The 13,861-nt window shown below is 37.8% G+C and overlaps 1 protein-coding gene across 4 annotated transcripts in view; it reads right to left on the bottom strand.

The window, feature by feature from the left end:
- Nucleotides 1–1,885: 1,885 nt before the first annotated feature.
- Nucleotides 1,886–13,861, bottom strand: part of LOC106720739 (integrin alpha-PS2) — a 75,721-nt gene continuing 63,745 nt past the window's right edge. For 2 of the 4 annotated variants that reach the window (XM_045677807.1, XM_045677808.1), the window contains 20 exons: nucleotides 11,509–11,557; nucleotides 11,283–11,339; nucleotides 9,519–9,694; nucleotides 9,160–9,366; nucleotides 8,983–9,082; nucleotides 8,575–8,809; nucleotides 8,256–8,422; nucleotides 7,567–7,712; nucleotides 7,027–7,220; nucleotides 6,362–6,611; nucleotides 6,065–6,225; nucleotides 5,663–5,838; nucleotides 5,312–5,446; nucleotides 5,098–5,163; nucleotides 4,221–5,019; nucleotides 3,662–4,101; nucleotides 3,476–3,567; nucleotides 3,229–3,375; nucleotides 2,915–3,145; nucleotides 1,886–2,686 (listed from right to left, as the gene is read on the bottom strand). In XM_045677807.1, the coding sequence (XP_045533763.1) occupies nucleotides 2,609–2,686; nucleotides 2,915–3,145; nucleotides 3,229–3,375; nucleotides 3,476–3,567; nucleotides 3,662–4,101; nucleotides 4,221–5,019; nucleotides 5,098–5,163; nucleotides 5,312–5,446; nucleotides 5,663–5,838; nucleotides 6,065–6,225; nucleotides 6,362–6,611; nucleotides 7,027–7,220; nucleotides 7,567–7,712; nucleotides 8,256–8,422; nucleotides 8,575–8,809; nucleotides 8,983–9,082; nucleotides 9,160–9,366; nucleotides 9,519–9,694; nucleotides 11,283–11,339; nucleotides 11,509–11,557 (3,906 nt within the window). In that variant the 3' untranslated portion in view covers nucleotides 1,886–2,608. The remainder of the gene's footprint in view (nucleotides 2,687–2,914; nucleotides 3,146–3,228; nucleotides 3,376–3,475; nucleotides 3,568–3,661; nucleotides 4,102–4,220; nucleotides 5,020–5,097; nucleotides 5,164–5,311; nucleotides 5,447–5,662; nucleotides 5,839–6,064; nucleotides 6,226–6,361; nucleotides 6,612–7,026; nucleotides 7,221–7,566; nucleotides 7,713–8,255; nucleotides 8,423–8,574; nucleotides 8,810–8,982; nucleotides 9,083–9,159; nucleotides 9,367–9,518; nucleotides 9,695–11,282; nucleotides 11,340–11,508; nucleotides 11,558–13,861) is intronic. The other 2 variants (XM_045677809.1, XM_045677810.1) reach the window with 1 other exon arrangement.

The following is a 13,861-nucleotide window of genomic DNA, read 5'->3' as shown; positions in this document are numbered from 1 at the left end:
GGAGATACCTTCAAACATCCATCCATCGAAACATTTGCTTTACTAATATTAGTAAGATGGCCAATTTGAAGATCCAGAAATTAAATTACTACCTCTGAAAGTAGCATATACCAAGTTCGGTAAAGTGACTAAGACAGATTGTTTAGGAATGCGAATATGGTTTAATTTGTTTAGACCTATCAGAACTTGTGTAATCCAATTAAGATTAGTTTTTCAATACCACTGTCAATAAACATTTAAAATATCAAGTTAAAGGATGTTTGAAATTATGAATGATCATTTATATGCTTTATTAATGTTGTCGTGAGGAACGCCTAATGTATCTTAAAAAAAAAAAATCGCGGTCCCTTGGACTCTCACTTCTTGTCCCGGTTCGATTGGATTATAATATTAAATATATATCGTTTTAACATGTACTGCTATGATTTATAGCGTTGTGTAGACTGTAAAGGGTTGCAAAAAAGACGATTTTAAAACAAAAAAAAATTTATTACGATTTTACTTTTTTTTGGTAAATGCAAAAAAATACCCAGACAAACAACCAAAATAAACTTTTCGCTCCATTATTATGGCTTCTATATTTATATTTTAGTTCAATTAACTTATAAGTAGAAGCGGAATTATTAATAATTAATACAATTATGAGAAATAAATTATTAAAATAAAAAATGTAACAAAAGCGTGATAAACGCTCACAAGGATCTTAAACGTCTACATTTTTTCACAGAATTTAATTTTTTTTAAGAAAATTAGAATTGGATTTTAAAAAGTTATGTCATTTAATTTCACAAAAAATGTTGCCTCAATTGATTTCTCATCGCGTTTAAATCTATAAAAATTAAGTACAATTTTTAACCAGAATCGATTAAATTCTGTGGAAAAATGTAACAACTAAATAATTATTAATAAAACAATAAAGTCTTATAATATTTACATTAAAATTTATTAGTAACTGGCAGTTAATAGAAGGCACGTAGACGATTGATTCAGTTTGTTTTTAATAAATCTATTCTGAACAAAGGAAAATATTATAATAATTAAATTATATCAAATACTTTTCACATTTATATAATAAATGAGATATAATATAAATTAGAATCGCCTCCAAATATATAAAAATATGAAAGAAAAAAAATTAGAATTCATTTTTTATTTTGTTTACTGATTCACTTTACGAAGATTGATTTAAAACCTACAAGCAAAAAATTCAGAATAGACTACTGTAAATTTCTCTAAATAATATATGTACTATTCAATTTACATATTAAGTTCACTAACTAAAATATTTAGAATAAATTTTGTTCAATTTTATATATAAATTTGTGCAAAACATGCTTTATTGCTTTTCACTAATTTAAATTACAAAATATAATATTTTTTTCCATTAAAACGTAGACAGATATGTTATTTTTAATTGACTTATTTAATAAATTATTGCTTACTTGATACAAAGAATTTTAATTGAACCGTTTTGAAATAAGAAACCGATTTTAAAATATTTACTATCGTTTACAAAATGATATTGTTTTAGAGTTTAATATAAGTATCGCCGAAAAAATCATTTATAAATATTTAGGGGACTATTTCCAAATATTTTAAATATTTATAATTGTAAAATAAATGATTCGGTCAGTATTTAATAATTTTAAAATAGTGCAACATTACCATTTTATAAAAATAGAATTATGACACATTTCTATAGATAACATTATTAACTAAACTGTTCACCTGTGTCGTACAGTTTGTTTTTTTTCTTTTTTTTCTCTAGTTTACTACAATGTCCTATCGTGAAAATTACATTATAAATTTCATTGAAGTGACTAGTTATTAATCTAAACATTATTAAAAAATGTGATTTCGACTATCCATCGAAAACTTAATCAGTTTTTCGAATAAAAAAAACAGCTAAGGCTCAGCGGAAAAAATAATCATTTTTTTTACAATATTTCATGAGGCTCTAGTGTGTGTGACTGTACATATTATTTACAATTGGCAGATAATCGCGGAGCTAATTATTGCATATTAACTTAAAAACTAGTTTTCTCATCACTTTATTAAAACATCTAGAAACATAGCTGGGAGACAAAGTATCTATTAAAAAGATGTATGCAAAAAGTATACAACGATGTAGCTAAGATTTTTTACATTATACACTTTGTCTGCCATCTATGTGCGGTGTTAACACCATTACAAGCAGTGACATCACCAGCGACATACCTAAATGACATTACTAGAAACTATACATAATTAGACACAAGCAAGTATTGATAAATAACGTTATTTTGATAGACACTACAGTCTTTGTTGTGACAAAAAATCAGGCCAAACAAGATATTTTAAGTGCTAAAGGCTTTTAGATTTAAAACTTAAAGACAAGGACTTTTTTATGATTAGCGTGTGGTCAGTACCTTCCGCTGGACGAGTCTTGGCTGGTGACGTCACTGGCGGCGTCAGTCGAAGAACTGGACGAGCTGGAGTCAACCGTGTCGGCGGAATCAGCCGTGTCGGCAGTTTCCGCGGTGTCCGCCGTGTCCGCTGTGTCTATGGTGTGTTGGGAGCGGGCGGTGCCGGGCGTGTCACTCGTCACGCCCAGGTCGGTGGTTGGATATCAAAGATGTTCGTCGCGACCGTTCAGAGGTTGCCGCTCGGTGTGGTCCGACGGACGGTTGCGCTTAAAGAAGCCGCACTGAAATTTAATCGTTTTCCTTATTTTATAATCGGCTTATATAGTTTTGTAGCGTCGCACCGTGTAGTCATAACTGGGAAATGGTAGACGAGACGAACCTCCGTTGACAGGTATCCACTGCCCTCATACCTCTTACCTTATGGCAACGCTTCCTTTCAAATGGTTGCGAATTTCGATGGGTATAATAATCTTTTATCTCAAACATTTAAATATGCTTTAAATAGTTACCTTGTAGAGTGCATAGATGAGCAGCAGCAGCAGCAGCGCGCCGAGCACGGCGGCCAGCACGACCAGCCAGAGCGGCACTCCGCCGCCCGGCAGCGCCTCCAGCTGCGGCGAGAGCGAGGCGCGCGCCTCCGCCGTGCGCCACGCCCCCGCCCCGCCCGCGCGCCCCCCCGCCAGCCGCGACACCCGCGCCGCGCCCAGCGTCGACAACACCACCGTGCGCTCCGCTGACATCTGCGCACACACACTCGTGTAGCATGCTGACATCGGTTATCACATCGACGGCTACGTCGTTCATCATCTTTTATTTTTCTCACCTCACTCAAGACGGAGGCGTTGACCCTGGACCTCAAGGCGACCCAGACTTCCTGCCCCTTCGCCAGCCGGCCGGTGCGGCACCGCACCACCTCGCACTTGTACTTCTCCTCGCACTTCTGTAGTATCTCCTTTAATTCCAGATCCACCTGAAATGTTGCATCGCGTTATTTGTCTGGAGCATCAGTGGAAATGGTCATTACGAGTCTCCATGTATTAATCTATTTATCGATTTCAACTTTTCTTTACCTGATCCTGTCGACGGCGCCTGGTGCTCTCGCGACGTTGCGATTGAGTCCCGAAGCTGCCGCCCGAGTGAGAGCTGTAACCGCTTTGGCCACCTAAATATAAACGAACACTTAATCATATTCTGCAAAAAAGGACAGAATAGTTAAAACTTATTCCTATTTACCTGCGGCAGAAGGCACTCATTACCTGATTGTGAAGAATATGAGTAGCTGCTGCCGCCGCCTGCAGCGTACGCGCCTCCACCCTGATAACTGCCTCCTTGGAATCCAGCTCCGCCTTGGTATCCGGAATTCTGAGCATTCCCGTAGCTCGCCTGGTAACCAGAGTTAGAGACACCCCTGGAGCCGCTTTGCGCACTTCCAGACGCTTGGTTTCCTTGACTTCCAGAAACATCGGCGATACCGAATCTAAATTCGTTGTTAGGATTGCTCGCAGCGTACGCTCCGAAGCCGCCGATCTCGTCTTCGTCCTCATCGCCCACTACAGTGACGCTGAACTGTCCCCGGAACTTGCTGGAGCCGGCCTTGAAGAGATCAGGGTTGACCGTCTCCGTCGTGGACCATGAGCCGTGCACAAAGCTCTGCCCGGATCCTCGGTTTTGATTGCCCGCTTGACTGTTCACGTACCTGAAAAGCAAGTAAAATTCCCTATCATCCCAGCAAGCTCTCTTTTTTCACTGTCGCGATAGCTTATTTTTTAGAATCACTGAAAAATACGTAGGAAAAAGAAAGACAAAGTTACTTACGTATTAAAAGAACTGCCAGCTTCACCTTCGTGTCCCAAGGATCCATATTCTGTACTCGTTTCAGTCTGAGATACTATGTTATGATTTTGATCGTAAACTATCGTCTTGTTTCTAACTCGCACCACTTGTCCGCCCTGGCCATACACGCCGCCATTGTCCACCGCGCCTTGACCCTGACCTCCTTGCGCGAAGCCATGCGTCGCGTAGCCATTGCTGTAGCCACTTTGTTGTCTGCCTTCGAAGCCTCCTTGTTGTTGGACTTGACCTCCTTGGATGAAGGATCCTTGACCCTGTCCATAGTTTACTCTACTACCTTGGCCGTATGAACCCTGACCCTGGACGCTGCCACCTTGACTATAACTGCCTTCGGTGAATTTCCTTTCAACGGAACCTTGGTAGTTGGGATTGGTGGCCGCCACTAGCAAAGCTTTCCTTATTTGTTCCTGTTGTTCCGCCGTCAAGTCCTCCCCGAAGTCGTTGCCGCTGGTCCATGTCTTGTTGTAAAAGTATGTTCCTCCGTTGTTGCTCGCAGCGCCGGCATTGAACTGCCTACCGCCTTGTCCGCTTCCGTACTGCGTACCGGACGTCTGTCCACCGCCATAGCCGCCGCTGGCGACGTGTCCGCTGCCGTATTGTGTGTTGTAAACCTGTCCGCCTTCGTACTGTCCAGTGGCAGCTCCGCCGCTGGCGAAGTGTCCCCCGGTAGCCTGGCCGCCGTACACTTGTCCGCCCGATACGCCGCCGGACACTTTACCGCTCTGAGAGTTCTCATTTGTAAAAGTTTGTTGTTCCCAGAATTCTGCAATGTTTTATTTTTTACATTTTCAGTAATAAAATAAGAATTTGTTGAAAAATAATTAATAATTGAAATACATACGTTGTCCGTAGTATCCGCTTCCTCCGGAGAGTTGGGCCGCGGCGTACATGCCGCTACTCAACATAGCTGCAAATTATTTAAACCTTTTACAAACAACGAAATTGTTTGTACAAGAAAACTCAAGTAAAACTATAAATGATATAATCGATCTAATAAGTCTTAAATTACTTACGTGATACTGTTAAATGGTAACACTTGATCGACGAGCACTTACCTTCCTTCTCCTTTGTGAGCATGTAGGCGTAGGGATTGGCGACCTGCAGGTTGGCGGGGTTGACCTGGCGCGCCACATCGCACACCAGCTCGCCCAGGCTCTGCGGCTGCACCAACATGTACATCAGGTTCTCGCCTGAAACACATAACACTTACAGAATTAACTTTAATGATATATGACATGTTTTAGTAAGATGCACACTTTATGAGGAAATAAAATATCAACGGCTTAAATTAATAAAGTATTAAAAAAATGCCACCACAGATGAACAGGATGCGGAAGAAAACCGTTTTAACGAAACAAAAAACAATTTTTCTTAGTCTTAGAGTTGAGAGTTGAAAGTTTAGTCACCTGTGAGTGTCTGGTAAGGCCACATAATGTAGATGTCCGCTTCGTCGACGGCGAAGGGCCCCTCGTTCTTGATGTTGTACTTGTATATGATCTGAGGGCCCAGCGCAGAGTCGTTCTTAGGATTTATGGCATCGTACAGGGACGCATTGTAATGCAGCTCCGGTGGGTCCGATGTGCTATGGTAAAAATTTAATATTACCTACTCTGGCTTTGCTCCAATCAAAAATCTAAGATTGTCATGTCACGTTGTCATCTTAGTTATATCAAAATAAACTCGAATGGTTAAATAATTAATTTGTAAATTAGAAACATAAACTGTTTTTTTAGTATGTAGTCCCAAAAATATTGATATTATCTCAATTATTCTATAGTTCTCAGTTTTTCTACCAAAAAGCAAGTTACCCGATGATGGATAGATCAGCTTTGACGACGACGCCGATGGCCAAACGCATCTTGTTGTCCTTGCGACTCTCCGGCGGCTCGGGGTTGGTAGAGTTCACCTCCATGTCGAACGTCAAGTCGTTCACCTGCGAGTCCACCTCCAGCACCACGCGGAAGTTCAGCTGGAAAATTATTCATTCGTCAATTATTATGAATCACATTATGTACAAATATTTCAATTATCTATCTTAAAAGTAAATAAGAATGTTTCGTTATACAATACAAAAGTTGGCACAACCCTCAATCTATATATCATACCTTTTGGTCGCTGGCCATTGGGTTGCCGAGTTCGCACTTGAGCACGTTGTGTCCGTCCCTGTTCTTGACGGTGCAGTAGACGGTGGTGGCGTCGGCGGTCTCCTTGTCGAGGCGCTCCATGCGAGTGTAGTTGACGCCGGCCGGCAGCTGCAGGTAGTACGCCGCCTCGTACGCGTCCTCCGCGTAGTTGTAGATCTTCACGTCGATGTTCAAATTCTCACCAGTGCCCAGAACGAAGTTCGTTTGTTGCCTGTGGAGTTTTAGTAAGGTTCATAATGTATGCTTCTCAACTATGTAGTTGAAATTTATTTTATATCAACGTGTTCCAATTAAAAGGCGTCTGAAAACTGACGTAGGCCTGGCCTAAAAATTTGGCAATAGTGGACAAATCTTTAGTTTTATTCTTGCGGACGACTATATTGGGGGCTTGGTAGCATTACTCCAATTTTATGAACCATGCATTCTAAAACCAATACTAGTAGTTGGGTGCAATTTAATATATAACTTCAAACTTTCGTGGTTTTTACTAATATACTGTTCGTAAGAAACGGGATTCTTACCTAATCGTGGTAAGAATCCCGTTTCTTACGAACAGTATATGGGTGCAATTTAAATCGAAAAAGTACATGCTTCTTGAAGGACCCTAAATCGTATTTGTTACTTACGTAGAAGCAGCCATGCTGAGATCTGGTATGCAGATGTTATCGGGGCCGCAATTCTTCTGTATATTGAGTGAATCCGTTTGAACGATGCTCTTGGTGCGGTCGAGCACGGGCGGCACCACCTCGCCCGATGGCTGCGTCACCAGCTCGTAGCTCATCTTCACCTCGATGGGGCTCAGCTTGTCGCGGATATCCTCCTGAGATGTCATTGCATAGCCAAATTATTTGTAGGCTATTTATAAGTAGATATAGAGTTGCGCACTTTATTGATGAGGATCATTAAATTAAATCTATCTAATAAGACGTCTTAAAGATTAAAATCATGATCTGCGGCCGCCAGAAATATAAACCGGGCAAATAAATTGCTGGCACTTTCTCTATTCTTTAGTATCTTATACCATTTCCGGTTTATCAGTCAGTGACTATATTTTCTACAATTATATATTTAGCTCGATTCTTTGTACCCAAAGTAATACGACATTAGAATGTAGACATGATACTTTTTTGAGTATGCAGAGTTTATTGTAACCCTGATGTACTCACGTCAAGGTAGACCTCCATTTCACGGCACTCCTCTTGTCCTTTGGTGAGCAGGATGTGCGTAGTATAAGAGCTCTGCCGCGTGTCGAACACGAACATACGCTTGCTGCTCTTCTGACGGGAGTCCAAGTCCAGGGTCACCTCGAAATCTGGCGGCCACGTGAGAGAAGTCAAATATATTTTCAACAATAAACATGTTTAAGGCTTTAAAGGACATTACGTACATAAGTATAAGTATAATCTGATTCGGTATTTACAAGTTTTTTTTCTGAGCTTTTTGGCGTCTGTCAAATACCTAATAATAATCATGTTGGGTTTTCTAAAACTAAAACAACTAGAAGCACATAATACTATGACACAGAAAAAAATGTTCTAACATTCAAGTGAAGCTAAAGAGTAGCTGGTGCGTTTTTAACATCCTATATACAATCTTTATTCTTTAGCCGTTTCTCCTTAAAAGAAAATATAATGAACATTAAAACGTTTACACAAAGTGACATGAACTACTTGTCTCTACCACCACTCACCGAAGTAACAGATATATCCTTCCGCTTGGAAAAGAGAAATGTCAATTATACACACACTTTGCGAAAGTTTGTAATATTTTATGCTTTTAATCTTCCTCGTGAATACCGCATTAAAATCCATTGAGGGGAGAGACGAAGGAACTTCATGTTTAAAATGTTAGTTACCTATTTGCTGGTCGACGTTGATCCCATTGTAAGAGAGGCAGTACATGAGATGTGCGCAGGAGACCTGCGTGCCATTCGTCAGTCGGCAGTTCTTCTCAGACATAGAGATCAGCTTGGTGGCTCCAGTGAACTTCACCGCAGCCATCACCTTCACCACGGGACGGGATCTGGAGACAAGGGATTAAATTAAACACGGAAAGGAAGTAGTCTTTCTATATTTCTTAAAAGTCAATAATACCTCCAGAATATAATAACCTTCCCTTCAATAACTACAAGAAGATGATAATACTAAACAAAATATGGATATAATCATACTTACTTTAGAAACACAACGCTGTCAGATTTGTAAGCACCAACGGCCAGGTCAGTGTAGTGATTGTCATCGAGGTCAACTCCACCGGACAACGAGAATCCGAAGGTGCTGAGAGAGGGGCTGATCTCCTCGGCGGTGATAGCCTGCGAGTACTTCTCCGCGATGCCGCTCTCGCCGCCGTGGTATATGTACACCACACCCTTGCCGTTCTCGCCGCCGTAAGGAGCACCCACTGCTATGTCTTTAAGTAACGAACATGGAGTTAGAGAGAATAATCTTGTCTGAATCTGACTAACGAAGAAATATTGAATGCTCTTATTAAAATTTTTGGTATAAACAATTTATGAAATTTTAATTAATGAGTAAAAAACTGGTTAATCGAGCTACACTAGAAAAGAATAAGGAACTAGGTACCTCCAAATCCATCGTAGTTTATATCTCCAAGTGATGTGATGGCCAATCCAAACCTGCCCCTCGAGACTTCTCCTGTCCGCGCGTGGTTCTTTACAAATGACTGTAAAGAGATATGCCATCAGAAATAAAGTACTTATCAAAGAAAACTGGGGACTTAGAAAACGGAAGGTTTCTTACCCTATCCTTTCCTTGATAGATGACGTATATTCTCCCATGTTCGTAGCCACTAGACTTGGGCTTAGTGAACATTGGAGCGCCGACGATGACGTCATCAGTGCCATCACCATCGATGTCGCCGGTGGCCAGGCAGTAGCCGAAGTAAGCGCCGATTTGAGAGCCCGTGATGTTCTTGATATTCACCAAATCCCACGTGTAAAGTACAACCTAAAGAAAAAATCCACATTCTTATAAAACATAAAAAAATAAACCGTCATTAATTTTATAATTAAATTGAAAGACGAGAAACAAAATAAATAATAGGTTGCGAAAACCAATAAACAGAAGAAAAAAAGTAAACAATCTAAGTCTTTACTGACCAATCCCTTCAAATCAGCCCCTCTAGGCACCCCGACGGCGACTGCTTGCTCGCCTTGTGCGGCGAAATCTCCTACAGTCACAGAGTAGCCCATGTATGAGTCATCGTAACTGGAGTTGGCTTCTTGGGTAGCGATGAGACTCCTCTTGCCGTTGATCATCTGAACTTTGAGTTGACCTGGACATAAATAATCAATAGACATTGAATTTGAACTAAGATACATTGATACATTGATTTTTAAGAATGCTGATTTTAGTATGTTAAAGAATTCTTGTATATTTTTAAATGTCAAGTACAAGTTTTTTTTTCGTCTTATTTTATTAATTTTTGAATATGTTTGTACATTTATATTATTATTATTAATTAACGTAAAACATTTTATAAGACAATTTCAAATATGTACAAATATCAGAATTTATTTTATCTTAAATCCATAACCAATCTTTTTCAATGAAAGCGTAATTAAAATTCTCAAGATTAAAATAATCACGGTATTAAATTTTACCGAATTCCTTGTTAAAAGCCAATTATGGTTTAAATTCTTTACTAATTAGTTAAAAGCGTGGGCCCCGTTTATTTGAAGCGTTAATCAAACCAATAAAACCCATCATAAACTTTGTAATGGTAATAATGGGTTCAGAATTAGTTTTTGCACTTTTAAATATTGTTGAAGATCTGTGTAAATAAAATTACACATATATCCTTCAAAAGTAAGTATAAAATCAAAATTCCTTACAGTTCTATACGAAAGGAGGAACAAAATCAGAAATAGTAAAGCGACAATTTAAATTAATCATTAGATAAAACCAAACTAAAGTTCAAAGCACTCCTGATGAACTCAAAAAGTCGTTAGCTGTTAATGAACATCGAAAGCATTCTATTTTCGATTTTGTGCCACCCCTCGGAACAAATCCGGCTAAATTAAGAAGACCCCTATATCTTCTGTTTTGCTGTTTACCATAAAGCCTTGTCGAAGCGTAGCATTTTTTTGATTATATTTTAAAATTAGTTTATCTAACACATTTATAATTTTCCCAGGATCTACGCCCCGAAAACCATGTTTATATCTTACATCATTATCAGACATCGAGTTAGCACAATATCATGTAGACAGGCCATGATTGCAATGAAATTTCGTGCATCTACACCAATACATGGTCCAACTATAGCAAATGTATGGACATGGGTTGTATGGATAGTCGATATAATGGGACGGCTTATTTCACGTTAGTCGAAGCTTTGTTCTGGCATGGATTTATGCCAAATGATGAATGAGTTGACATGATTGTCAATGGATAGAATTTCAACATTGTTTCTGTGACATTTTGAGCAGTAACGGTCCAGGAAAGACACAGGCAAGTTTTTATTTTACTTTTGATTTAATAAACATTTAGATAATCCTAAAATAATGAAGTGTAATTTTCAAATACTTGTATCAAATCAATCTAGATCATTGAATAGTCAAAACATTTATCAAAGTGAATGCTGGAATATTTAATTTAATACAGCTCATATATGCGTAAATAAAAACTTAATTTTGAAAGTTGAAATTGCTAAATGTAAAAATTGCTATTTTTTATTTTAAGTGTGGTAATATAAGAAATTTGGTTGAACTTTACGCGCTCAAAGTCACAGAAATGTTGATTGTAAATTCTGAAAATGTATCTGCAGGTTTGTTTCGAAGGATTAGGCGTATGTAAGCCTGTCGTTATGTTATTTAGGTTAAGAGTTACATGGAGAGGCCGTCAAGGACATTTCTCTTTACCTTCCTTCGGCATAAAGTAGTCGAACCTTGCGCTAGTGTCTATTGATATCGTTCTTCCTGTGGATTGTTATTATAATTTCAATTTTCATATATCTATACATTACAATTCAAAATAAATACAAAAAAATAATCTTTAAAAGACGCAAAACCTCGCTTTCCGTTCTATAACCACGGTTTGTTGCAAAAAAGGTTTTACATATTTTAAATATTTTTTTTGATTGTTTACCTTGCCAATAAAATGTACCAGGCGCTCCCATAAACAGTCTTTCGCCATCCTGAAAATTCAAACATTCATTACTTGATACAACAAAGTTACTTTTAACAAATTACCTAAAGATTATTAAACAATAGCATATGTTTTAAATTAGTCATATATAGTTTCATATCTCATTTCTAAGTAGGGTTTCAAAAGACGCAACACGATAAGAGACTTTACGACTCTGGGACGAGTCACAGTTTTATGGCGTCACTTACGGTAATGCTGAGGGCCTGCGCTCTAATTGCAGCCGATCGATAAGTGCCGAGTGACAACCCTATCTTTGTACAAATTGTTTAAGATCCTCAAAAGAAAATTGTAGTTTCACTTTTTGTTTTATAACTTTTAAATATCCAACCCAAGTACACGCATACGTCGTATTTAATTTGTCACTGAATTAGTAATTTTACAGGTTTATTTGTTAATAATTATCTAAGCGTTACAAGGATTTTTTAAATAATATATTATAGTTATTTTTTTCATGTCCGCTATTTTTTGGTGACATAATTGCGGTATGTATCAATAAAATAACAATTCTGCTTAGTTGCAATGTTTATTGTTTTTAGCGGATCGTAAACAAGGTGTCGTATGGCTCTCGAACATATTTATGGCGTAAATTATAAGCGAACGCGGGTTCAATTTAGTTAGTGTCTTTTTATCCTAAACGTTCAAAAAGTACAAAAATCTTGATATTTTTAAGTAGTACATTTTTTATTTTTAAGTAGATATTGCAAATTTAAATATAATTAAAAGTAAAAAATGTTTTTTTTTCTATTCCATGTGCATTAAATAATACGGACCTTTGAAGTAACCCACGAATACCATATTCCTTTAACAAAAACATTTGACTTTTTAAAAACGCTTTGAGCTTATGAATTAGTTGCAGCAATCGTCAAACAGAAAGCAGACGTGTCAACAAATCGGTGCGTGTGAACTCGAGAGATAACTCCTAGCTCCGGATGACACCCAAAGAGCATAAAAAATACCCCTTCCCCCTCTTTCCCTCATGCACAGACAACACGTGTTTCTTTTTTAACAAAGGGACAAACGATTTTTTACAACTGATTATAGCTGTTAGCCCAAGGCCATTTACAGAATTGAAAGATTTAGGTAAAGAGCCGCGAACACATTTCTAAAAGGCTTTTTGTTTTTAGTATTTATTTAATACCAGAGATTGTAGAGTGAATGCTATTAGATCGACTTTCACCGCAACTTCTTGCCATAAAATTAGTTGACCTTGAAGTTTAATCTATGGAAATTTTACTCTATACTTTTGCACCTCAACAAAATTAAAATGTAAGAAAGCGTTCCTTTCAAAGTAGCAAATTATTTCTTTTTAAAACATTGAATGTGTGTCGTGTCAGTTGAAATTCATACCGACCATCGACCACTATAAAGCCGCCTTGTAAAATTCCTACATTTAAAAAAAGAAACCATCTAACTCCCATAGCCTTATGGTAATGTCGACTCTCACTGGCTATTAATAAATATGTATATAAGTCGTGGTTGTCGTAACGCCATATAAAGCGCAGAAAAAAAAACTCGAATGTGTTCTTGAAATCTGTTGATGGAACGCGATTAGCATTATAAATTGATTGACTCTCACACCTCTCTAACTCGAAGTGCTAGAATATTTTTAACCTATGTGCTTCTAAAAGCAAAATATGTTTTTTTTCGATATTACATAAAGGACTTTGAGTGTAGGAAAGTCTTAGTTTAAATTTCCTACTAACAATGAATATTACAACACTTCTTGGGTGATACCCACGACCACGATCTCTGATGGCGGTGCATTGTTGCAACAGTTGCGGTTTCATTGCGACATTATTCCCTTTACGACCATAGTAATGTGCAAAGTCACTAGTACGAATAGTCTTTTGAATTAAAATAAGGAAATTCAAGGAACGTGACATAGCTATATGTTACGAGCGACAATATGAGATAAGAATCAACTTTTAGAAACTTATGCTCTCGACTTTAAAATATTTTCACTTTTTTTTAGTTTTTTTTTATGACACATGTTTAAAAAGAAGTATGTATTTTAAATTCCGTATAACCTTAAAAAAAAGATAATGAGTAAAACAAAATTTTACTCAACCTTCAACCTTTGTAGGTTCCGTGCGTGCGCAGCAATAACAGCCGCGAATTAAATTTTCAGCCATAGAGCATGAATTACCACAGACTGCCTAAGTGATTGAATATTCAATTAACAGTTCATAAATTTTAGCCATCAACGTGTTGTAACATTTGCATGCTTCTAACTTTGGTATATTAATATCTAAGTATTGTTCTCCATCTATTTTAAACACGTAGTTTTGCGCCA

The sequence above is a fragment of the Papilio machaon genome, chromosome 4 (genome assembly GCF_912999745.1).
Source record: "Papilio machaon chromosome 4, ilPapMach1.1, whole genome shotgun sequence".
NCBI lineage: Eukaryota > Metazoa > Arthropoda > Insecta > Lepidoptera > Papilionidae > Papilio > Papilio machaon.
This window is presented reverse-complemented; position numbering and strand designations above follow the sequence as displayed.